This window comes from Podarcis muralis, chromosome 1 (assembly GCF_964188315.1).
Source record: "Podarcis muralis chromosome 1, rPodMur119.hap1.1, whole genome shotgun sequence".
In the NCBI taxonomy this organism is placed as follows: domain Eukaryota; kingdom Metazoa; phylum Chordata; class Lepidosauria; order Squamata; family Lacertidae; genus Podarcis; species Podarcis muralis.
In genome coordinates, this window is record NC_135655.1 from 20774051 (window position 1) to 20799122 (window position 25072).

Sequence of the window (25072 nt, forward strand, 5' to 3'; positions counted from 1 at the left end):
CCAGCAGGGCTTCCCTTGCGCGCCCTTCATTAAGCGAGCGCTCTCGCAACCCGGCGCCGCAGCCACCAGCGCACGCGAGCCTCTGCCCAAGCGAAGCCCCGCCCCCTGCCCGTTTACGCTGCCTCCCGCCACCCGATTGGTCCGCCCCTCCACCTTTCACCTCTCACCCGGCCCTCCTCTCCAATCGCGCCCGCCGTTTCATCGGCGCAGACTGAGGCGAGTGTGGTTTCTCTCCTTCGCTCTCTCTCTCCTGTGCGCTGATCTACGTATAGCGAAGGCGGCGGCGAGTCCCGGATTCTCGGAACGCTTCTGCGCCAGCAGCGCAGAGTCGGGCCCTATAGGCGGAGGAGGGTGGAGCTCCTTTTGCGTAGGCAGGGGCGGGGAGGAGGCTTGTCCTAACCGGGCCCAGGTGAATGGAGGAGCCTGACAGTTAAAAGAGGCGGAGGCGGCGAAATGGCGGCGGCGGCGGGGGAAGGAGCGGCAGCGGCATAATGAGGCGACGCCTGTAACCGGGGCAGCTCCAGGCTGGGTCCCGCCTGGCAGGTAGGAGGCTCCACCCGGCCCTTCTCCTTCCCTCACAACCCGCTCGCCTCCTTCGCTTGGCTGCTCCTCAACGGGCCTGCCCTGGAGCCCAGCACTTGCCGGGGGGGGGGGGGCTTCCCTTTCTTCCTCCCCTCAGCGGAGCTGTGGGCCGCCGCCGGGTAGGAGGAGGAAGGGCGCCTTTGTCTTCCTCTCAGCCTCGCTTTCTCCCTCCCGGTGTCTGTCTCTGTCTCGCCCAGGCGGCGCGGTCGGGGCCTCCGCTCAGCTTAATCCGCCTCCTTTCCGTTTCCCTAAAGGGGGTGGGCGGCCGTGTCGCCTTTATTCCGCTTTATTTCCTCCTCCCCACGCGCAGCAAGCTTCCTCCCGCTGCTCTTTGTCTCCCCGGGGATATCCCGCCTTCTTCAGTTTGGCGAACTCCCAGAGGGGAGAGGGATTCAGAATTCCAACGTTTCCTCTATTTTATTTTATTTTTTATCAAATGCTCTTCCCTCTCCGGCCACCCGCCCATGAATTTGAAATGCTTCCCCCTTAAGGCTGCGTTCCTTTCTCAAGAGTAGATCCACTGGTATTAACGGGGCCCATGTGAGCCATGTGCGCTGAGCGTGATGAACGTTGGATGCAGCTTATAAGTTTCACCCAGCAGTTCCGAGAAAACACCCGTGCTACTGGCACATTTCTGTCTTAAACACCCGCAGTAATGCCAAATAAAACATCCTGTGTCTTTATTGTTTTAAAAAGAATGGTGGTGCTCGATAAAGCATTTGCTTCCTGTGGAGACAAGTCTTGTTGGAGTCTGTGAGACTCCTTTTCTCTCTCTCCATTTTCTTTTTTTAAAAATGAGGTATGGATCAGGCTGTGGAGGGGAGGGATGTTCAGTGCCCATGTGCTCCTACGGGTATAATTCATGAGGCTGCCACACTTTGCATTAAGAGAGCAGCTAGATGTGCTTCCTTGTCTCCCACCCCAGCCAATTGTGTGGGCCATAGCAGGGCAGCAGCAGCAGCAGAAATGGGCTTTCGCAGGCATGTTCTTTTTTCCTCCCAGTTCCTTGTCCTACTTCATCCATTGTCCTTTAGGATTACCAGAACACAATGTCCCAAGAAATAAGGGGTCTCACTATAACACTGTGGGCTTACAGGGGTTTGAATTGAAGTGACTGCCATTGATCCATGTCAACGAGGCTAGAATAAATAAGAGATGTCTGGTAACCTCGATTTTTCCTGTGCACGCTGCTGCCTCACGTCTGTTCCGGCTGTCTGTCTCTGGCATTGTTGGGATAACAGGAGGGTTCTTTCTTTTACACACACACACACACACACACACACACACACACACTTTAAATTAACTCAGTTTTCTTGGAATAAATACATTTTCCCTTTTTATCCCTCTGTTTGCAACTGAGCAAAATATGTGAATTTTATTCACTGCTGCTTCTAATGTTTCCCTCATAGCTCCATGAGAAGATTGGAATTGTAACTTCATAGTAAGGGCAAGGTGGTGGTGGGGATTTGTTTACTGTATAAATCAAGCTTTAAGTAACACCAAATAATAAGCTGGATGTTTTACTGTGGTAGAGTAATCTTTTGAAAGGCATGATTTTTAAAGCAGAATTCCCTTTGATGTATTGTAGCAAATTTTCTGTTCTAGATGAGTGTAAGGAGACACTAATCACATGATGCAGAAGTAGTATTTTATATTCTGTATAATCTTGGCCCATTACAGTCTCAGTAATGGGAAGAAGCTTGCTCTCTTCATGCTCATTATATTTGGGCTGTGCGTTCAATAGTTTGCTATGGAACAGTGATCCAGTAACATTTCATGAGGTTCTTTGTTCATCCAAGCAACAATAAAGCAATTTTGTCCCTTGGTAACACTCTACAAGTATTATCCTGATTCACTGCTAATTGTATGTTATGCATTCTCTTCAATATACAGTACCAGTTATCACCTTTAAAGAACTTAAGGGATAAGTGAAATTTCACAGCTTTAACAAAAGTGCCCATTGCTACTGCTGGGGAAGAGGAATTAATTCTTCAGGGGGTTGGACTAGATGATCCTCAGGGTCCCTTCCAAATCTACAGTTCTGATTCCCGTTAACTACAGTTTCTGACACTTGTTGCTGCTTCAAGACCTTTGTCTTTTCACCCTTTGCCTGATAAGAATCTCTGCACCATTATTTCTGCTGCTGCCACCCTGTATTCTTTTCCTATGGGGAAAAGAAGCTTGATTGGTGAGGCAATTTTGGGAAGACAAAATTACTAGCAGAGAAAGGGTTAATTAATCCCCTTCTTTTTTCCTAACTGCAATTTCAAATGCCATGTTTGTTACAAAGGAAAGGAAAAAGTTGCAGGTAACTCTGTAAAGCAGTCATGGAACGATGATCCTCCAGAAGTTGTTTGATTTCATCTTCCATCATCCTTGACTATTGACCATGCCAAGTGAAACTGATGGAAATGAGTCTGACAATATATTCAGGGCCACAGGTTCACCACTCTTGATGTTATGTGTAATTTGTCCCTCAGAGTACAGTGGTACCTCGGGTTACATACGCTTCAGGTTACATACTCTTCAGGTTACAGACTCCGCTAACCCAGAAATAGTTCTTCAGGTTAAGAACTTTGCTTCAGGATCAGAACAGAAGTCGTGCTTTGGCAGCACGGCGGCAGCAGGAGGCCCCATTAGCTAAAGTGGTGCTTCAGGTTAAGAGCAGTTTCAGGTTAAGAACAGACCTCCGGAACGAATGAAGTACTTAACCTGAGGTACTACTGTACAATTCTACACCTTGAAGGGCAAGTTGTGAAGGTTGGAAGAGGTTATAAAGCTTCTTTTTGAGGAAACTATCCAGAAGCCTACTTTCTATGCTGATATAATGCCCTGTCACTAGAACTGGCAACCCCATAAGAGCCATAGTATTTGAATGTAAACTGCAGAGAAGTGGATGTAATTGCTAGTGCTATGAATTGGTGGAGGTGGACAGGTGCTGTCAGGACTACAGTCAGAACTATCTATCAGGACTGTGTGATTGTATCCTCCCCAACTTGAAATAAGCCTTTTAGCATTTACTGAAAATATATTAAATGGAAGCTGATTCTTCAACAAGTCAAACTCTAAAACCATCAGAGATCAGTTATGACACTGCCGCAATGTTAAGAATGCCAAAAGAATAATTGCTGAGCTGACTTCACAACCAGAAATGATTAGTCCTTTTAACTATTTCTTTGAACTCTGGTTTCTCTTCAGATCGTATAATTTTTTCACCTTTTATTAACTCTGTACCTTAGTTAGAAAGTTTGGGTATGAGAGTCAAATAATTTTTTTATTTTAAAAATCTGTATTCTACTTTTCTTCTGGAATCCTTCAAGGCGACTCACAATGAAATAGGATATCTACTAGAAATTCAGTTACAACAAAAAGTATACCTGACACCAGAGAGCTTCAATATTCTAAGGGCTAGAACACTTGACCCACCTTATGACTATTATTTATTAAATTCATACCCTGCCCTTCCTTTGAATGAGCCCATAAATTATTTTGTGCTTTGAGCTACTTCCTGTGTATATGAGAGCCCCTAGCTAGATTGGGGTGCATATTTATGGAAAATTACCTGAAATTGAGACTTTTATAACATTAGGGATTCTGACCATCTTCTTGTTCTAGGTATTGTGCAAGTTTTTCTTCCTTGGTGTTAAGTTATCGCTTATCCAAACCTTATTTTTATGCAGCACAGGGGATTCCACAATACTTTGGGCAATATATCCAACATCACTAGAATAATCGATATCCTGATATCTAAATAGCAGTTCTAATGCAACCTAGAACTACTTGTCTTCATGCTAATATTTTTAATATTACTTCCTTCGAGGGCATGTGCCCTCAGCCTTTTAACATGTTTCATCAAAAAAATTGATCATCCTTCTGGTTACGTTCTAATTTATAGGTATTATTCAATTCTCTCCACTGCCTATGTCTTTATCTGAAAGGTTGATGAGATGAGGTGAGGCTGAACTGTTCAAACTTTGCCCTCACCTGCCATTCTTGACTGGAGGCAACTTCAGTTGGCCATCCCTTTCTCTGTAAGAGTGGCTCCTACTGCTCTGGGGAATCATGTGCAGCAGTTTCCCTGTCCATGCATTCAGTTTCCCCTCCAGCTTAGGATATGCATGAATATACCTGCTTCTCTGTCTGTATAGTCCCTTGCTGAATCGGGCACATGTTGCAAAGGATATCATTAAAAAAATAGTAATGCCTCAGAATGGCATATTAGACTTGATACAATTCTTTCTGATTGTTGATGCTCCTAGCCAAGAAGTATTGGCAGCAGTAGTAACTTGGTGAACATTACCATAGTCCTGTGATTAGTTTTAACTGTTTTTAATACTGAATTTTAAACAGTTGTAACCTGCACTGAGTCTTGGTGGTGAAGGGCAGGTAATAAATGTAATAATAAATGTAATCATTTATATAATAATCATACTGTCAAAGCAGGCATTTTTTAAAAAAAGGGCAGGGATGGGGAACATGTGGCCCTCCATATGTTGCTGGTCTACACCCCCATCATCTTGGACCATTGGCCATGTTGGCTGTGACTGATGGGAGTCCAACAGCATATGGAGGGTCACAGGCTCCCCATTCCTCTTTCAAGGGGAAGTTAGAAATTCCACAAGATTGATCCTGTCACAAAGTGGACAGATCAATAAATTATGGTGGTGGTTTTAGAAGATGCTTTTATCTGAAGCAAAACAAGGAATGTCATGACAAGTTCATGAACTCTGGTGGTTGCAATCTAGAACCCAAGAGATATATTGGAGAGAAGCAGAGAGCTAGTCAGTGTTTCCAAATTAGGAATATTATTCGCATGCTTCTAACCTTAGCTGAAACTACTTGAGTGGGTGATGGTAATGCAAAATTGGTATTCTGCATCCTGTATTTGGTTTCTGATAGTTTAGCTGTAAGTGGGCCCAGCTAAACTAAATCCGTGAGAGTGAGCTCGCTCTCTTCAATCATATGTAACCTTTACAGGGCAAGAGCCATTTAATACATTTCTTTTCTGATCTTGCTTAATTAGGCATGTGGAATAAACCTCCATCCAGTAATTGGAAGTGCTACAACAAACTTTCTGTATTCAAAGAAATTGTTTAACAGCCTATAAGAGCACAGCTAGGAGTGCTTGAGAGGTATATAAAGTGAACGATGTGATTGCAGCTGGAACCTAACAACACACATTTTCTTGAAACTAGGCTCTGGACTATAACTATTACATCAGTTCCAGCCAGGTTGGTAAACAAAAGTCTTCCCCTGTACCTTGAAAATTAACAACAGAATGGCCTGGCACCAAATATGCTAAATGTTGCTTTCACACATAAATGTATATAAATAAATAATATAATTAATGCACTGGCAAAATTTCTGTAGGAAAGAAAATGTTATTAATTTTAAAGCACATTTCCTTCAAATTGGCGCAAGGAAATGAACAGAGGTCTGAAGTCAGTGGCAACCATTTGGATAGATCTCCTGGATATGGAAAAAGGCTTCCACATGTAGACTGACCGTCCTTTCATGCAAGAAGTTTTCATGACTTATGCTCTTAAGGAGCATGCTGAACTCAGTTTTCAAATGTATATGTATATGTTAAGGAGTTTAACAATAAAGTAGAGTGTTTTGAAAACTGAAGTAATATTTTTATTGTCAACATCAAATTAAACATGTATTAACAATTTCTGCTAAAAATGTGTGTTATCAATGTGTCACTTATGTGAATTGTGTATGAGTTCATGCTTATCAAAATAAGAAATAAAGTGTTGCTGACCTGCCCCCCTAGTGGCGACTAGACTGTTTTGGTGTTTCTATCCTAGTTTCTAGCACTTCACCATTTTATCTCACGGAATGAATGACCGAGACGCCATTGCTGCCCTGATACAACCAGTAGAATGGGAAATGGTGACAATATCTTTAGTCTCCAGACAAGATATGATTATAGCTTCTTTACGGTAAACTTTTGAAGTGCCTTATAAAATTCGGAGCCTTGTGAGAATTACTCTAGTGACCCATGTGCTATATGTATGTTATTTCAGGCCTCAACAGTGTTTCCCCTGTACAAGAAGATAATTTATAAGTTGCCTTTGGCCTCCAGAAGTTGCTAGATTTGCTCACATTAGCTGCCCAAGTGAGTTCACTCAGGGGAATTCTTCAGCATCCAGATTGCAGTTGATACAAGCTTCTCCAGCTGTATGCAGAAGACTCTTTGTTTGAGCAGGAAACATCCATGAGCTGTAACTGGCTTGATCTCTTGGAGGTTGTTCTGGAGCTGGAAGCTTTCCAGTTGGTGTAGGGGAGGGGTACTGTGTTTGGGGGGGGGAAGCTTCCTAAGTTTCAAGACCCATGCCATTCTACAGGTCTGGGACATTTAAGCCCATGTTTAAGAAAATTAGCTAGGGCTGATGATGTCTGCGTAGAAAGTGCTTGTTTAAAGGGCTTCCTTGGTAAGAAATGTGGCACAGCCATTCCTTAATGAGTTGAACACACATTTCCTTTGAATAGTTTGGCAGTTTGCCAGCTCCAACTCAGTAGTGTAGAAAAGAGAAGTATATGATTTACATTTATGCAAATCTTGTGTCTGGAAACCACACGTAGGCAGCTGCTATGCTCCCATGAAGTAAAAAATGGTTGAGGCTCTGAAAAGACCCCAGCTCTACCATTTGCCTCTAGTGTTGTTATGGAAAAGGAAGCTTATATCAGTGAGTCCTAGGTTTATAAAGTATGGAAAAAACTGACTCTGCAGACCTGACTGCAAGATTAGTCTCAGTTTGGTTTATCACCTTTTTTTCCCTTAAGTGAATGATTTAACAGTTGGAGGGAAAGTGTTAAAGGTATTTCTAGATGGTTTTTGTGTTCAAAATCTCATATTTCGCATTATTATTTGAAAGTAATTGCATCCTGACAAATCCGGTGCATTTTTTAAAAAAGCTTTTAATGTTAAACTTTGATAGCTTTGAATTCTAAAATTTAAGTAGATTTCATTATACTTCAAACTAAGGAGCTGCCAAATTTCAGTGTCTGCATTTTAAAAGACCAGCACTAAGAAGCAATATGGAGCCTTTAACTTTTACAATATTCTTAGAGCATAGGACTTAGTATTATTGGGCATGTATGCTAGGATTAAACTAGCAGTTGCACAAATAAAAACACATTTATATGACACACATGGCTTTGTACGTACTGTGGTCACACAATCTTTCTCCTTGCATAAAGAACTAAAATGGAAAACAGCATGCTCCGTACTTAGCAGATATTCCTTTTCCTTACATTGGATCTTTATCTGTAAAGTAAATTTACTGGTGAGTGGTGCTGCTTTAGGACCAGGAGTATTGCTGCTGTGAGGCTATGCTTCCTGGCAAATGGTATATGACTTTGACCATCAAACAGAAGCTGGCTGGCTGCCTGCCTGCCTGCTGCAACAGGCCTTTTGTCCAGAGGAGAGCACCAACACAATTCACATGGTAATATGATGTAAGCTTGCACTTTCCTACTAGAACTTGGCTCAGTCTTTTGCATGAAGCCTGTCTAGCAGTATGTTAGCTTAGGAACTGAAAGGGCCTGCTGCACCGAGGGCAGCAGTATCCAGTTTATATTTTTCTGTCAGCTACACTTCTACTCTTCTGTTTACACCACTTTTGAGGAAAACTAATGGCATCCATCTTAATCTTACATATTTTGGCGATTGAAGTGATGAGTTACCAGTGTCAAGGTGGGATAGACCAATGAAATGTTTCTGTTCAGACAAATGTTCTGATTGTAATGAAAGGCAGCATTACCTTTTATCTTGCCAGGGAAGACTAAATTCTGTTTTAATTCAGTGAAATTTTACAGGATTGAAAGCAACCGCAGAGGTTCTGTGGAAAAAGGAAGCAGGTTTGTGTTCATTGGCATAACCATACCTATTTATTACAGAAACATTGGGCAGAAACTACAGCTGAGATTCCTGTGGTTTCACCATGGTTTTTAGCAAGGGCAGCCATCTGCTGCAAACTTTTCAAGGTCTTGTATCTTTACTTGGTTTGCAGTGTGGAATAATCAGTTGTCCCACACAATCAGCATGGGATTAATCAGGATGGCAAATCTGTGGTCCTGCAGATATGGTTGGACTGTCATTTCCACGGTGGCTGGAGATAATGGGAGCTGGAGTCAAACAACATCTGGAGGGCCACAGGTTCCCCATCCTGCTTTAGCGGGAAGGGTATAATAAATTTATGAGGAAAGAAGATGGTGTAGTCTTATGAGGAAAGAAGATGGTGTAGTCTGACACAAAATAGTGTGTTATGCTGTGTGCTGAATTTCTGTCGCATATTGGGGATATGTTCATTGCAGAAGGACTATCTAAATTGTAATGGTGTTCCATGCCACCCCTTGATCTGGGTTACAGCTGAGATAGGAAGATTAACAGTTCTGGCTGGATATTTTGTTTTGGTACTTTCCCAATGTGAACCTGAATACCCACACCCCAAAGCTGCTGTTGATAATAGCCTCAATATTCTTCACTGATAGTGAACTGCTTTTTCAACTCCTGTGGATGAATTTTGTCTTGCTCTTTGCTAAATAGGCTGTTTTTGGACTACACAGACTAGAAGCATGCTGTTAAGAATTTGATTTCACTTGGCTAAAATGCATGGGAAATAGAACAGTTAAACTGAAAAGCCTATTAACATTTAATTTTTAAAACCAATAAGTGTCCATTGATTTCTGTACCGTTCTCGTAGTGAAGTGGGAAAAGGGTTGTTGATACACTGCCTTGTTTTACATGAAGACACACAAATGGGCAATGAGGACACACAAATGGGCAATGGTTATCTGTTTCGCCATTTTTCTCAGTATGTATAATAAATAATGTGGTAGTTGTGTTTGAAATTTGCAATAAAATGGATGCCAGTGACTTCTGCCCTATAACATAGGGCTGTTTTCTTTTTCTTTTTTTTAATGATATTTATTAAGAGTTTAAGATTACAGAAAAAAGTTAGAAAAAGAAAAAGTAAACAATACAAATCAATACATTACAATACATATATATATAAAAAAACAAAAAACACAATACATCAAAACAAAAACAAAAGCAAAAACAATTAAAAGCACATCCAATATTTCCATATCTTTATCTTTCATTAACTTGTTTCATCGACCTCCTCACACCTCCCTTTTTTGTATTCTAGTTATTAATTATTTCAGCAAATCCTTTCCATCTTTCACTATTTTCTGTCATTTAATTGTCTTAATTTATTTTAACCCTATCTTACCATAAAAAACCCTAAAACTTATAACATAGGGCTGTTTTCAACTAATGAATCCCGTCAGTGGAATCCCTGCACAAGGAACTCGCCTTGCGTATCAGGGCTCCCCCCCCCCGTGCCCCCCAAATGGCTTTGGTGGGTCAGGAGAAACCCCAGAACAGCAGATAGTGTGAAGTGGGGAAGACAGTAGGAATCGTTCTGTCTGGCAGAAGGATTGCCTTAGCACAACTTCGAATTCCTCCAAAGTGAATATTAAGTTTCCCTAAGATTTCATTTTCATAGTGAAAGAAAGTGAAGTAGAACCAGTTGTAAACCTAATTGATGTTAGTGAACAATTGTTTTAACAGATAAAGTAGAAAATAAGCTAATATGTTCAGGCCCTTAATCTTTCAGACACTCACTGTCTGCATCCTTGGCCAAAAAGGACTTTTGAAGGGTAATGTGCTGATCTCCAGAGCTAAACATTAAAATGCAAGGATGAAGAGTATTGCATGGTGTGGTTGGGTTTTATTAGAGTTTTTGAAAATGTGCTGTCTTTTTATTGCCTTCTAGGATATCTAGGTTTGAAACAAAGTTACAGGCTTGGAAACTCTGGATAAGCTCAATATCAAGATTCAAGGTAGAAAAATGCTAACGTGTGCTCCTTAATGCTATGGTGCTCCTTAACTTTTAAATGCTACTTGGGCTAGAAGTTTACTCATTAAGATTGTTTCCTTTTATTCTGACTTTGTTTTAACTTTTAAAAATGACCTGCTATCAGCATACTATTTCCCTTTCTGAACAGTTCATTAGGAGTAGGAAATTGTCTTTCATTCAGTACATAAAATGTAAAACTTTGACTCTATATTGTGGTTACCAAATCCTTGATGATTTTTACCAGTATGGATTTATTTATTTTAAAATGTAATGTTGCATAATGATCTTATTAAATTCTCAAGGATAATTTAAAAATGGCATCCATATTTTAGAAAATGATTATATGTATCTTCTACAATGGCTGGGAACCTTGCTGCTTTAGTCATTTTGATAAGTATAAATATACACGTTCTTACTCAACCTGTAGAAAGAGTAGAAGCCATTATCCCTGCTGCTTCATATGTAAAAAGGACTCTTTCTTAAAACTAATATTTGTCTTTATTTAATGAAGAATTATTATGCTGGTTTATTGTTGTATATTGGCCATGTTCACCATTTTTGTATAACTCAATTTATTAACATTATAAAATAAAACTTGAAGAGTTTATCCTTTTAATAACAATATTTTTCATTTTTACTGGGGTGGTGGAGGAAATATTCATTCAGGAACTTCTGTTATCCCAGCTTCTAGATACAAGGGATTTGTGGTATAACACAGGGCTTACCATGATAATTTTCTTTACTTAGCTTTAAAGCTCTCAAATCTAGCAAAAACTGTTTGGGGTCAATATGGTCACTTAATGCATTATTTCCTCCCCTTCCTGCATATGTGGCTCCTTGTACAGGAGTTCCTTTGGGTCTTTCCATCCTCTTCATTGACAGCCCTCTCAAAAACTGACATTTTCGGTTGCAGGGAGGGCTGGCACATCCAAAGATGGATTGAACTAACTTTTTTCTCTCCACCCCTTCTTGTTTTTAATAACACTTTATTTCAAATTTAATAACACAGTTTATGTACATCAGTTGTCTGAGTATCATAAATTGATTGTTCTAAAGAGAAACTACAAATAGAAATCCACTTTTGACTGAAATCTTGAATGGAATCTTATTCTGTTGTACTGTTTTAGTGTTGTTAGCCGCCCTGAGCCCGGCTTCGGCTGGGGAGGGCGGGATATAAATAAAATTTATTATTATTATTATTATTATTCTTAATATGTGCAAAAGTATTTTAGCTCTTCGCTAACAATTTTCTTATATTGATTGAGCAGGAGCTGAGCAGCAATGTGGTTAGCCTCGAAGCAGATATAATGGCGTCAAAATGCAGTTCAGAGAACATATACTTAGAGGGCACAGAAACTAATATGGTAAGTCTGTATCTAATTCAATCAGAAAGCACTATCTTTTTAAATAGTCTACCATAATGCTGGCATTTCTTTGGAAGAAAACTTCAAATCACATTGCTCAATTTCTCTTACGACTATTGGGAGGAATTCACCATTGGGCTCTTCTGATCGTTCCATCAGCACAAACATTTCAGCTTGCCATCGGAACCAGAGGCGTCGCTCAACAGCAGTGGCGAGTAGACCCCCATCGCACCCGTGCCTCCATCCCCTCAAGCTTCCAAACCCTTTTATGGGATAGATTGCCTTTGGGGAGATATGCCAGGGGTGCTGCTGGGTCCCCAGCACCCAAAACTTCCTTTTGTTTTTTTTTTCCGGAGCTCACAGCACCTTTGTGAAGCTCCAATCTCCTGTTGAGCTCGGATTTCCCCGGAGAGGTTAAATCCGCGTACGAAATGGCCCGTGCAGCACCCATATTTTTTTGGAATTGCTGTATATTGCTAATAATTCTAAAACAAAACTTTTTGGGTTTCTGAAAAAGCAATCTATATTGTGTTAAATTGAGGAGTTTAGTTTTGAAACTTTATATACGACTTATTATTAAAGTGGTGATAGTACTTTTTGTGGTTATGTTTATTGGTTCATAGCTTTTTCAATATCTAGGTTTTCTTTTCTGTACAGAGGAAACTGGTATAATTAAGTACTTGCAACATACTAGTTTGGAGTTAATGCCCCCTTAAAATAAAATCAAAACCGGTATAAAGAGAATTGAACTAATGCAAAGCACAAAATATATGTATGACTTTATATTGAGCTTAGTCCATGAACTCTATTCTTGTGGCAGCTGGAAGTTAATATCACTATTTACCAGTGTGTGGCCTATATCTTAATAATGGTTAAGGGATCAGGTAGGGTAAAGCAATTGCAAACTATCTTCCCCTGTCAAGCATTATTTCTCTCAATACCTTCACATAGAATTTGCACTCTAGGCAGAGATTGGATAAGGTGGTGATGTGGCTTATCCTGCAATTTCACCAATGCAGTTAGAGGTGATACCTATTTTGAACTTGTTTGTGGACATTTCTCTTTAAAATAAGTTCTCAAATCACTTCACAATTGTTTAGTTATTGTTTGACATTAATAAAAGTAACTACTTATAGCAGTGGTTCCCAATCAGCTAAGTACTGTGGACCCCCTGTTTTTCAAAAACCAAGTCGTGGAACCACTACTTTTGAAAGTGTTGATATCTCTGTGGTGGTTTTTGTTATGTTAATTTTGCCACACACCTCCTGGGTGGGTAATGCAGAGCCTCTGAGGTCCGCAGACCACCAGTTGGGAACCACTGGCTTATAGCATTAGTATCTTTTCAAAGTGCAATTAAATGGAGGCTATCCCCCACACCGCCCATAGCAATGTACAGTGAGAACGTAGTGGAATAATTGCTGTTAAGTGCTATAGGTTGAGAGAACATTCCAGTTTAATTTGGAGAATAGCAAGGACAGGTATAACTCAGGATTACAAGTATTTTCATCATCTGAGTTCCTCTTCATTTAACTGCACTGAATGAGCATATTATAGGGAAAGTGGGTACTGCCTTGTTTGCTGGGTATATCTGTGGTGCTTTCCATTACTTGTTTGGTCTCAATTTTCCAACCGTGGCATGTGGAAACAAACTTTCAATTATTTACGGATTTTAAAAAACGTTATATGATATTCTTTGGTGTACTGCACAAGACCATAAGGAGGTAGGTATGCAAAATTCAAGTTGAAAGTCCATGAAATATAGTTGAGTTAGTCCTTAAGTGATTAACATAATCTATCCAGGATGGAGAGCTCATATAATGTAGTGGTGAAAGAGCAATGATCTGGAAGGTTGCCAGTTTAATCTTATATTTGCTACTAACTCCCTAAGTTACTTTAGGCAAGCCACTTTAGGCATTACCTAGTGCCCATTTGCACTACTTACATAGCTGTTGTGAGTATTTACATAGCACTTGCAGTGAGATATGATTTATATGACTCGTTTTGAACATTGAGAACACTATGCAAATACTCCTTTTATTCTATTATTATTACTATTGATAGCAATTCTGCCTGTATTCAGCTGAATTTTATCATACGTTAAGTCTGGAATATTGCCTGTAGTTTGTCTTTAAAGATTCCATGGGCCTATTTAAAAATGTAAAACCTGAGTAGAAAAGTCATACTGTAAAAGTTGTAATTTTTATTTTGTAAGATATGATTAGTAACTGGTTTCAACGCTCTTTCCCCCCCTCACAGTAAGCTGTGTTGGAACAAAAATGCAATGAAAGAAACACTGGATGAATGAATGAAAAGCCCTGCTTTGCAGTTCCTCAGCATGGCAGGACTACAACTCATGACCCCTGCTTCCTCACCAATGGGTCCTTTTTTTGGACTTCCGTGGCAACAAGAAGCAATTCATGATAATATTTACACACCAAGAAAATACCAGGTACTAATGACAATGTTAATATTTGTTAAGCAAAATGAAATCTGGCTGCTTCCTGGAGACTGACCATGAGGCTGGTATCCGTTTTACATGCATTTCCATTAGAATGAACCACAGTGAAAAGAGACCTTTTCTTTTCTTCGCTAACACTAGAAGCAGTGAAGATATCAGCACTAGCGTCTTTGGCTTACTGAGATAATTTATTATAGCGCCAGCAATTAGCTTGTCACACTTGAGGGATATTTGACTAAACAGAAGAGTATTTTATTAAAGTGCTCATAGTCTTACCATGAAGTTGCTACTTTGATGAAGATTAAATAAATAAGAGTGAATAAAAATATGTGAGGAAACATCCGTGACAATAAGCAGTCTTCCTCTGTGCATAAATGGAACTACTTTCTTTTCTATTATCATTGTTATTTGTCACCTGTGTCTTGCCTTTGTCATGGGCTGAATGATTCCAGCTGCTCAGCCCCTCCCCTGCCTCAGAGGACTTCTTCTGGTCTCTACTGCCTAGTAGACAGGGACTATGTGGAAACACCAAGAAAAAACAAAGATGAGCATAGGAAATGCCACTTGTATAATCCTGCCATCATATAATGTTTCTGTTCTGATATCAGACTTAAGTATGATTTTTTTATTTTGGAAGTCTTAAAACAACTTTGAGAGCCTCTAAGGCAGGCATGCCCAAACTCGGCCCTCTGGATGTTTTGGGACTACAACTCATCCCTAGCTTACAGGACCAGTGGTCAGGGATGATGAGGATATATGGGGATATAAAGCGGAACATAAGCATTCTAAATAAATAAGAGCTCAGTAAAACTTTCAGAACTGCATGTTTCAAGAACACTGCTCTGCATTTTAAAGCGATTCTGGCAAATTACAACTTTTATGAAAAATTCACACAACGTCAGTTGTTTTAAAGGTTTGAATACTAAATATTTTAGAGCTGATTTAGGTAAGCCATTTGTTGCTCATACTGAAGTCTTTGTGTAACTACTCCTGTAAGCTCATCCATGCAACAAAGTTATATTAGAATAGGATTTCAGGGGATAAGGATCTTAAGGTCCTGTTGAAAACTTTACATGACAGTTTGCTGTACTGCAACTATTCCATGTGTAAAGCGTTCACAGAAAAATTCCAAAAGGTATATCACAGGGTGGAAGGAGAAATGTCAGATAGACTTTTAGATGTTTTAGGTATGCAGTTCATTGACTTTCTTTGGCTGATACATCAGAGAGACATCTATGTCTTGGATTGTCTTGCATTGAGTCAGCTGAAACCTGTCTACATGTAATTTTAAGGATTCTTTTTTTAAAAAAATAAATAAAACATTTTGTATTTGCCAATACAGGTTGAACTGCTGGAAGCAGCTCTGGATCATAATACAATAGTCTGTTTAAACACTGGCTCAGGGAAGACTTTTATTGCAGTACTACTCATTAAAGAACTGTCTTATCAGATCAGGGGAGATTTTAACAAAAATGGAAAAAGAACAGTATTCTTGGTCAACTCTGGTAAGGAAGTAATACACATTTTTGTACGGGACATAATTGATAAGGATTGGATAAGTGTTCAAACTGTACCACAAAATTAGTGGGCAATACTATAGCATTTTCAAATTAAGTAGTACCATAATTTTATAACCCTAACCCTAACCCCCCCATGCCAAAATTTTTTTTTGAAAGTAAAATGTTTTGTTGGGTAAAAATAGAAGAATTACAGAGAAAATAAAGATGACAATGATTGGTTGACTGCATTTTATGGATGCCCTGTAAAATGTGAGTGAATGAAGCATGACAATCACACACTAAATGCTTGCTATGGAATCACCCCTATGATTGCATGTACACAGTTGGAATCCCATTTCAATGTAGTTGCTTTGCTGCCTAAATTCCACTTTTTCTTCCCTATACAGCAAACCAAGTTGCTCAGCAAGTGTCAACTGTTAGGACGCATTCAGATCTCAAAGTGGGAGAGTATTCAAGTTTGGAAATAACTGAAGCATGGACAAAAGAGAAATGGAACCAAGAATTTGCTAAGTATCAGGTAAGGCAAATTGATATACCATGTTGTTGTTGTTGTTGTTTAGTCATTTAGTCGTGTCCGACTCTTCCACTGCCTCCTGCAGTTTGGTCAAACTTATGCTGGTAGCTTCGAGAACACTGTCCAACCATCTCATCCTCTGTCGTCCCCTTCTCCTTGTGCCCTCCATCTTTCCCAACATCAGGGTCTTTTCCAGGGAGTCTTCTCTTCTCATGAGGTGGCCAAAGTATTGGAGCCTCAGCTTCAGGATCTGTCCTTCCAGTGAGCACTCAGGGCTGATTTCCTTCAGAATGGATAGGTTTGATCTTCTTGCAGTCCATGGGACTCTCAAGAGTCTCCTCCAGCACCATAGTTCAAAAGCATCAATTCTTCGACGATCAGCCTTCTTTATGGTCTAGCTCTCACTTCCATACATCACTACAGGGAAAACCATAGCTTTAATATACCATAAGCCCCTGCAAATTATAAACCAGTGTCATAGTTTAAGGTTTTATTGTTTTTAGGATGATTTGCAAAGTCTCCACCCCCATTGTTCTGCCCGGACACTGAGGTCCAGCACTGAGGGCCTTCTGGCGGTTCCCTAGCTGCAAGAAGCCAAGTTACAGGGAACCAGGCAGAGGGCCTTCTCAGTAGTGGCACCTGCCCTGTGGAATGCCCTCCCCGCAGATGTCAAAGAGAAAAACAACTACCAGACTTTTAGAAGACATCTGAAGGCAGCCCTGTTTAGGGAATCTTTTAATGTTTAACAGACCACTGTATTTTAATATTTTGTTGGACGCTGCCCAGAGTGGCTGGGGAAACCCAGCCAGATGGGCGGGGTATAAAATCCTATGGAGGTCATCTGTAGGCATTTCATACCTATATTCCAGTACTACCCCAGCCCACTAAAAGATGAGCACAACAGTAGAGACTACTTCACCACTAAAAACCTGGGTAGATTAAAATGTTTAGCATGGCTCCTAAAAACCAGTACCAGATGTGTTTTCCTGGGGAGAGCATTCCACAGATGGGGAGTCACTACTGAGCAGCATGTTCAAAAGATTTATACCCCACTCTTTAGCCAGAAAAGCTCCTGGAGAGGCTCACAAGTCTACTTTGGTCCTTAGAGTAGATGGAAATGGAATATTTTATTTCAGTTGAGTGGCCTTTGGGCAGAATTAAAATGCACTTCACTTAATGTTGTCTCAGGTACAAGTGAATGGTCAATTGTTTGTTTTAACCTACATTTTGTATAGAGGGAAGAATGAATGCTTAATTTTTATTAATGCTGACTAAAAATCTTATAAAATAACATTCAGTTTTTTTCTTCCATCTCTTCATATTTCAGGTTCTGGTAATGACCTGTCGTGTCGCTTTGAATATTTTAAAAAATGACCATTTATCCCTGTCAAACATTAATCTTCTTATTTTTGATGAGTGCCATCTTGCAATTCAGGATCACCCCTATCGTGAAATTATGCAGGTAGGTTGTGACCCGTCTATATAGCTTTAACCACTGACAAAACAAATAAGTAGGCAAACTGAAGAGTTTGCATATTACGCATTAATATTTAACTTACCTTGGCATTTATTAATTTTTATCCGTTTTTGGACTGGCCTTCAGATTACTCTCTAAATTGGGGATATCCACCTCCCCCTTGCTACTAGAATAAATGAACAGACCATAATAGGCAGCACTGGTTGAAGTGTGTGCTTTCCTGTCGCCTTGACTTGCATTCCTACCCCCATGTGGGCACTCAGTGTGCACCAAGCTTCCTTCTCTGTATTTCTCTCATTCTTGTGCCAGCTGCTTTCCCTTGAGGAAATAGTTCTCCCACTTGCCAAGGATTGGGGTGGAGGGATTGCATTTCTTTGCTCATCAGATGCTGCAAAGTGACTGGGAAAAGAAAGGAACGGAGCCAGTGCAGACAGAATGGTCAATAATAAACTATTTTTGTCCTCAGTGTGCAAGGATAGTTGTGCCTCTTACATTTCGAAGTTCTCTTCAGTCACCATCAACTGTAATGGTTAACAAAGTCAGAAGCCTGCTCCAAGTTTTAGGAGGCTAATGAAGGTGGAAGTGGCCTGATTAAACATGTTCCATCAAGGAGGTCTAAAAGTGGAGCACTAGATGCTGTTTTAAATGTTGGCAGGCTTGCTTGAAACTATCCAGTGAACGGGTTGGCAGAAAATTTGTGGTGACCTCTCATTGCCAAAAGTTAAATCAGAAACATCAGGAGAGCTTACTAAGTAGCCATTACATTGCACAAATCAATGAACCTGGGCTTGCACCTGATTCTGCAGAGTTCTTGGGCTTCCTCCTTTGGAAGCATGCCGTTGAGGGATTGAAGCTACATTAATTTTCTCTTATTTAGGATCACATGACCTTTAGGACTTCAAAACTGTTACCCTACTGCACTAACTTGAAAAGTTGTTATTTAAAACAAAAGTCCTGTTACTTTTAAATATCAAAATATTAGAAGGATCAATTCCAGTTCTGGGGTCACCAGGTTTGTTTGTGTGAGGCATGAACTCTTTTTTTTCATCCCCCCTGCAGGAGTTCAGTAAGCCTCTTCTCTCTTTCATTCTGCTCCTCTAGGATTTGTGTCATGCTGGAAAAGAAGGTGCAGAACGCAACTGTTCGCCACTGGGATCCTTTTCTTGATTTGGATCCCCCCCCCCCATCCTACTTAAGAGCAAACTTAACCTTGTGGGTTATTCTGGTTTATTTTTCAGCTTTGTGAGAGTTGTCCGTCATGCCCCCGAATTTTAGGATTAACAGCTTCCATTTTAAATGGGAAATGTGATCCAGCAGAGTTGGAAGAGAAGATTCAGAAATTGGAGAACATTCTAAAGAGTAGTGCGGAAACTGCAACTGATTTAGTGGTTTTGGACAGGTACATTTTGTTATTTTTGAATTTTATGTTGAAAAGCATTCATAAAAAAATATGTTGGAAGAGGTGACTTGATATCTGTATGCTTGGTGTGCTGTTGTTTTTGTTGTTGTTTTAAATAAAAATTAATCTAAACACTCAACAGCATTCTTTAAACCTATTTCAATAAAGTAAGACCAGGTTGAATTTGTATTTTGCTGTGCAGCCCATATAGCTTTTTAGAATTACCAAATCTGTAATTGTGCCATTTAAACAGCAGTTTAAAATGTGGCTGACAAGTTTGTTTGTTTGTTTGTTTGTTTGTTTGTTTGTTTGTTTGTGTTAAAGGTATACTTCTCAGCCTTGTGAGATTGTGGTAGATTGTGGACCATATGCTGACAAAAGTGGGCTCTATGAAAGGTTGTTAACGGAGCTGGATGATGCACTTCACTTTCTGAATGATTGCAACATATCTGTACTGTGTAGGGAGAGAGATTCTACCTTAATTTCTAAACAGGTATGGGCACATGATTTATCATTGTTCCTGCATTGCTTAACTGCAGTTTGGTCTAGCCTCTTAATAGAAATATTTACTGCTTTCTTCCAGAAATACTGTCACTTTTAAATTATTTGTACTCATTATTAAGACAATCAATTTGACAAGGTAGCATACATTTTCAGCTACTTCTCCAGAATATCAGACTTTAGTACTTTAGCCAAGTATGGGAAAGAAAGTGCACTTCAAATAATGACCAAGTAGTAGGCAGGGGACTGAGGTCACTCTTGATGCTAATTTCTCAGTACCACAAAATTTTACATGTCTCAGAATCTGTCCCTTGTTTTACCTAGTCTGAGATTATTTTATGACATCTGAACAAATATACAATAGAAACTTTCCAAGATTTTCCCTACGAGCAGCTTGTATTTGAGTGAGAAAAAATAGTTCAGACAGTGATCTGTTTCATTCATGAACTTGCTTTATGAACTTGTATACTTCTAATCTGCACACCATCCCGGGTGTTCCAATTCCCTCCCTCACATCCTTGTTCATGGTAACTACAGTTTTCCTAGGCATATTGAACCAGTGTGACACAATGAGTTTCTGGTTCTGTTATGGAGGCATACTATAGTTTGCAGTAATGATAATTTGTGCAGTTTGGACATCAAGACAAATTACGGTTAGCGCATAATATCCTTAGATCATACTGTTTTATCCCACTTCACTCCCGTGGTGTTTCCACAATACTGCTTACGAAGCTAACAAAATTGTGAAAGCTATTTTTAACTAGCAAAGTGAAAACACAGGGGAACAAATTTCAGAATCTCTAGATGAACCCTCCTTCGTGTGTCTTACCTAGAACTGCAAAGTATGGTAACAAGTATTGATGCACAATTTTGTAATTGTCTGCCATGTCTCTCTGCTAAACCTTTAGCATTCAGAATCTGGTCATCTATCAAACCAGACCAATGTGTGATTTAAAAAAACAAAAAAACCCCAGGAAAATGTAGCTATGCAGTTCATTCCCTTCCTTTGTTGCTTTCTGAAATTATACTTATCTGGAACAGTAATCCCTGTATATATCATTAGTTTATCTACAAAGAAGCAAATGTGCATTGCAATTCTCCCCCCACCCTCTAAATCAGAGGTTGGCAACCTAAGGCCCATGGGCTGGTTCTGGCCCATGAGTTTCCTGGAACCGGTCCATGGCTGTTCCGTGGATCGGCGTGGGGATTCCATGGGGGTTTTTTTTGCGGCGCCATTTTTTTTCTCGCCACGGGGACTGATTTCTTGGTCGGAAGAGCGCTGGAAATAGCGTGTGCACAAGTGCTCCTCTGTCCGAGAAGTGCACCGGAAATAGCGAGTGCACACTCGCACGGGTGCTCCTCACCTGGAGGAGCGCCCATATACATTATTTCCGGCTCACTTCTGGGACGGAGGAGCGCCTGTGCGCATGCGCACACACTATTTCAAGTGCTCTTCCGACCCGGAAGAGTGCCGGTAATAGCTTGGGCATGGGCGCGCATGCTCCAGCCCACCGAGAGGTCTGCTGGGGAGTGGACCAGGCCAGCCTCAAAAACCGTTGCCGACCCCCACTCTAAATAATGGTTTGCAGGCTCAGTGTAAGCTGTGTCGACTGCTACAGTGCCATACCAAACTGATGAATTTAATTTGTTTGCAGATACTGTCAGACTGCCGAGCAGTGTTGCTTGTTCTGGGACCCTGGTGTGCTGATAAAGTAGCTGGGATGATGGTGAGAGAGCTACAGAAGTACATAAAGCACGAGCAAGAGGAGCTGCACAGGAAATTTTTATTGTTTACAGATACTTTCCTAAGGAAAATACATGCACTCTGTGAAGAGCACTTCTCACCTGCCTCACTTGACCTGAAATTTGTAACCCCAAAAGTAATAAAACTGCTTGAAATTTTGCGTAAATACAAGCCCTATGAACGGCAACAGTTTGAAAGTGTTGAGTGGTATAATAATCGGAATCAGGATAATTATGTGTCCTGGAGTGATTCTGAGGATGAGGACGAAGATGAAGAAATAGAGGAGAAAGAGAAAACGGAAACTAATTTTCCTTCTCCCTTTACTAATATTTTATGTGGAATTATTTTTGTGGAAAGAAGATACACAGCAGTTGTTTTGAACAGGTATGATTTCTTTTAAAAATATATATATTGTGAATTGCAAAAGAGCTAATTGAACTCTAATCTGGAATAATTATAGAAAAAATATGTCCAAATGCTCATGAAGCCTGCTAGTTTTTGCAAATCTCTGCAAACCACACTTCATAAAAAGGAGAAAAAGATGGTCGATATAGCCATAATGTAACATAAAAACCCTTAAGAATTAGCAAAAACAAATTCTAAATATATTTAAATGATTTAAATGTAGTAAGGCTATGTGGAATATGCAGTTATCAACAGTTTAAAAGCATAGGATAATTTTTTAATAGAATTCAGAAGGGGTTTTTTTGCCACTAATACCAGGCACACAAGCAAAGGTGATAATATACAGAGTAATAAGAGAAAGGCACTAATATTTGTATGTATGTATGTATGTGGGGATATAGAGATAAAACAACTTCCACTTTTCTGTTTAAAAGTGTCCTGACTAGTTTTGTGTATTGCCACAATTCATGTCCTCTTCATAAAGGGAAAAACTAAAGCCTTGTTAACAGAAACAAATTTAATTTTGGCTGCCTTATGGTATACAAGATGTGGAACAAAGCAACAACTAAAACAGTAAATAAATAATGAACAGATTACTTCTACTTACAATGAAGTTTTATGAAGTTAAACTAAATTATTAAGCTTGTTGAGGGGAAAGTTGCAGGGAAAATGATACTGAGTAAAATTTTATTTGCATATAGTACTCTTTAAAAACTGGGTTTATTGAAATGAGGGAGGAAAGGAGTCAATTGGAAGTGTTCATTATGATTTAAAAGAATTTCACTTAAGATCTTTGTATTTCATAAGACTGAACTTTTCTTTCATTCTTGAACCAAAGACCACTGGAAGGGGGGGGAAGAGCAGTAGAAAATTCCACTGTATATATGTATTTGGGGAGGGGGGGTAGGAATGACAAACTTTTCATTTAGCAGCTCTGTTTTAGCAATCGCTTCTTATAAAATGCTTCTCAAGATATGAGGATTCCATATTATATACATTCATACATGCCATCTTTATAGACATACAAAGCCATTTAATTGGCTGTATAGCAAATCATGTGACCGTATGTGTTCTGGTACTTCCCAATGAGGGAGAAAATTAGTTGCTGGCAGAGAGAACAAGAAAGGAAAACACTTGTAATTTCCTTGATTTCTCTGCCAAAGAAAAGAGGAGCACTGCTGTGAGTGAATATACGGCAGCAGTCTCCTTCATAGAAATGTAGGGCAGGGCAAGGTCTGGCTATGGATACTTGTAGAGGCTGTTAGAACCACAGGCCACTTAAAGCATGAGGGATTTTAAAACATAATCTTCCCTTGTCAAGTGGGTAATGTGTAAATTAAGCCAGTGGCAGCTTATCATCAGAATGACTAAATCCAGGAACAGGTTTCCAAGAGAATAGGAATTTCCTATGGACTGCTTTTCTCAGAAATAAGAACCTTGGTTTTGCTGCATGGTGGGGTTATGTGACGATCAGTCCCTACTAAATTGGCACTCACTATTGGGACTTGTTAGATATAATACTTTCTGTTCTAGACTTTGGGACCATTAAGAATACATGAACTAAATGTTCTTGATGTTCTTTTATTCTTCAAAAGTAAGGCTGTCTTTCTCTGTGTCGGGTATAGAACCACTGGAGGAATTTATTTTAAGAATTTTAAATGCAAATGCCACCTTGATATCAAGAAGATGATTAGCATACATTTTCTCAACTATTTTCTCAACTACTTCCAAAATGTGTATAATGTGTTTAGGTTGATAAAAGAAGCTGGCAAACAAGACCCAGAGCTGGCTTACATCAGCAGCAATTTTATAACTGGACATGGCATTGGAAAGAATCAGCCCCGTAGTAAACAGATGGAAGTAGAATTCCGAAAGCAGGAAGAGGTAACTTTAATGAAAATAATTGTACAAAAATGCTGTATAGTTGCTTAACCTTTAGAACCTTTGCAAAGTCCAGAGATTCTGCATCTTACAAATTCTGCATAGTTCTTATAGATCAGTATGTAGAAGCACACAAGTTTCTGAAGCAAACCTGAATTTTAAAACAAAAATGACAAACAGCTGGCTGAAATTGTACTGCTTATGAGCTAAGGTTTATGTTGAATACTACAGAATGAAAAATTTTATTCCTGGTTTAAAACTTTAGCTATTTTTCAGAATGTTACTTTGATATCAGATTTGTAGTCTCCGTGAAGGTACTGTAAATGCCCTGTTTCTGAAATACTGATAGTTTTAGTTCTTTTTGTGTGAGTGACACACACAAAATGAAATGTAAAGAAAAATGCAACTTTTAAAACAAAATCATATTTTTTTCTAAAAGCAGCGATAAAATGTAACAGACTGGGTCCCTCCTCCCCAGAAAAATGTAACGGGCTTTAGTTTTACACTTTGGCAAAAGTGTGCCAGCCTGCTTTCAAAGGTGAATAATACCTGTTTTTAAGAAGGAATAGAACAGCACAACATCATGGAATTCTTTAGTGTCCGCCACCCCCGTAAGACCATAGTTGCTGTGTGATCTGATTTCCATTGTCTGCATCAAAGACTTCAAAACCAGTGGGTTTCTATCAAAGGCCTCCGTGGTGATAAAAATAGTGGTTTGCTTCTAGGGCTGTTACAATATTTACCTTGTTAGTATGAAGAAGAGCTGAAAGTATTCAAATCCCACTTTTTTCTAGTAAGCTGTTTTTCTAATTACAAAATTATTTTCTGGTTAAAACCTGTCTTTGCTAACTGATGGCTTGTGAACAAATTTGTACACTTGATTATTGAATTCTGAAGTATGTATTAAACTTTTGTCAAGCTGATGATTTAATAACTGATTGGTCTTAGATATGTATCTTCTTGGTTGCTTTTGTAGGTACTTAGAAAATTTCGAGCACACGAGACCAACTTACTAATTGCAACTAGTATTGTAGAAGAGGGTGTTGACATACCAAAATGCAATTTGGTGGTTCGTTTTGATTTGCCCACAGAATATCGTTCCTATGTGCAGTCCAAAGGAAGGGCCAGGGCACCTATCTCGAATTACATCATGTTAGCAGATACAGACAAAATCAAATGTTTTGAAGAAGATCTTAAAACATACAAAGCAATTGAGAAGGTATGTGGCAAAAGAGAATGAGTAACAAATAAAAATTGCTAGACACTCAAGCAGCAATAAAAATGGGGGAAAGGGTGCTTGGCCCCAATCAAAACACTGTTCTTAGAAGAAATATGGTGAACCTGGGCTGAAGAAG

At 39.6% G+C, this 25072-nt stretch overlaps 1 protein-coding gene across 1 annotated transcript in view; it reads left to right on the forward strand.

The window, feature by feature from the left end:
* Positions 1-205: 205 nt before the first annotated feature.
* DICER1 (dicer 1, ribonuclease III) overlaps positions 206-25072 on the forward strand; it is a 56077-nt gene continuing 31210 nt past the window's right edge. The window contains exons 1-12 of the mRNA XM_028716841.2: positions 206-543; positions 10371-10437; positions 11723-11818; positions 14075-14267; positions 15619-15781; positions 16183-16313; positions 17638-17772; positions 19026-19186; positions 19511-19679; positions 21343-21815; positions 23588-23720; positions 24694-24936. Coding sequence (XP_028572674.2) covers positions 14124-14267; positions 15619-15781; positions 16183-16313; positions 17638-17772; positions 19026-19186; positions 19511-19679; positions 21343-21815; positions 23588-23720; positions 24694-24936 — 1752 coding nt within the window. The 5' untranslated portion in view covers positions 206-543; positions 10371-10437; positions 11723-11818; positions 14075-14123. The remainder of the gene's footprint in view (positions 544-10370; positions 10438-11722; positions 11819-14074; positions 14268-15618; positions 15782-16182; positions 16314-17637; positions 17773-19025; positions 19187-19510; positions 19680-21342; positions 21816-23587; positions 23721-24693; positions 24937-25072) is intronic.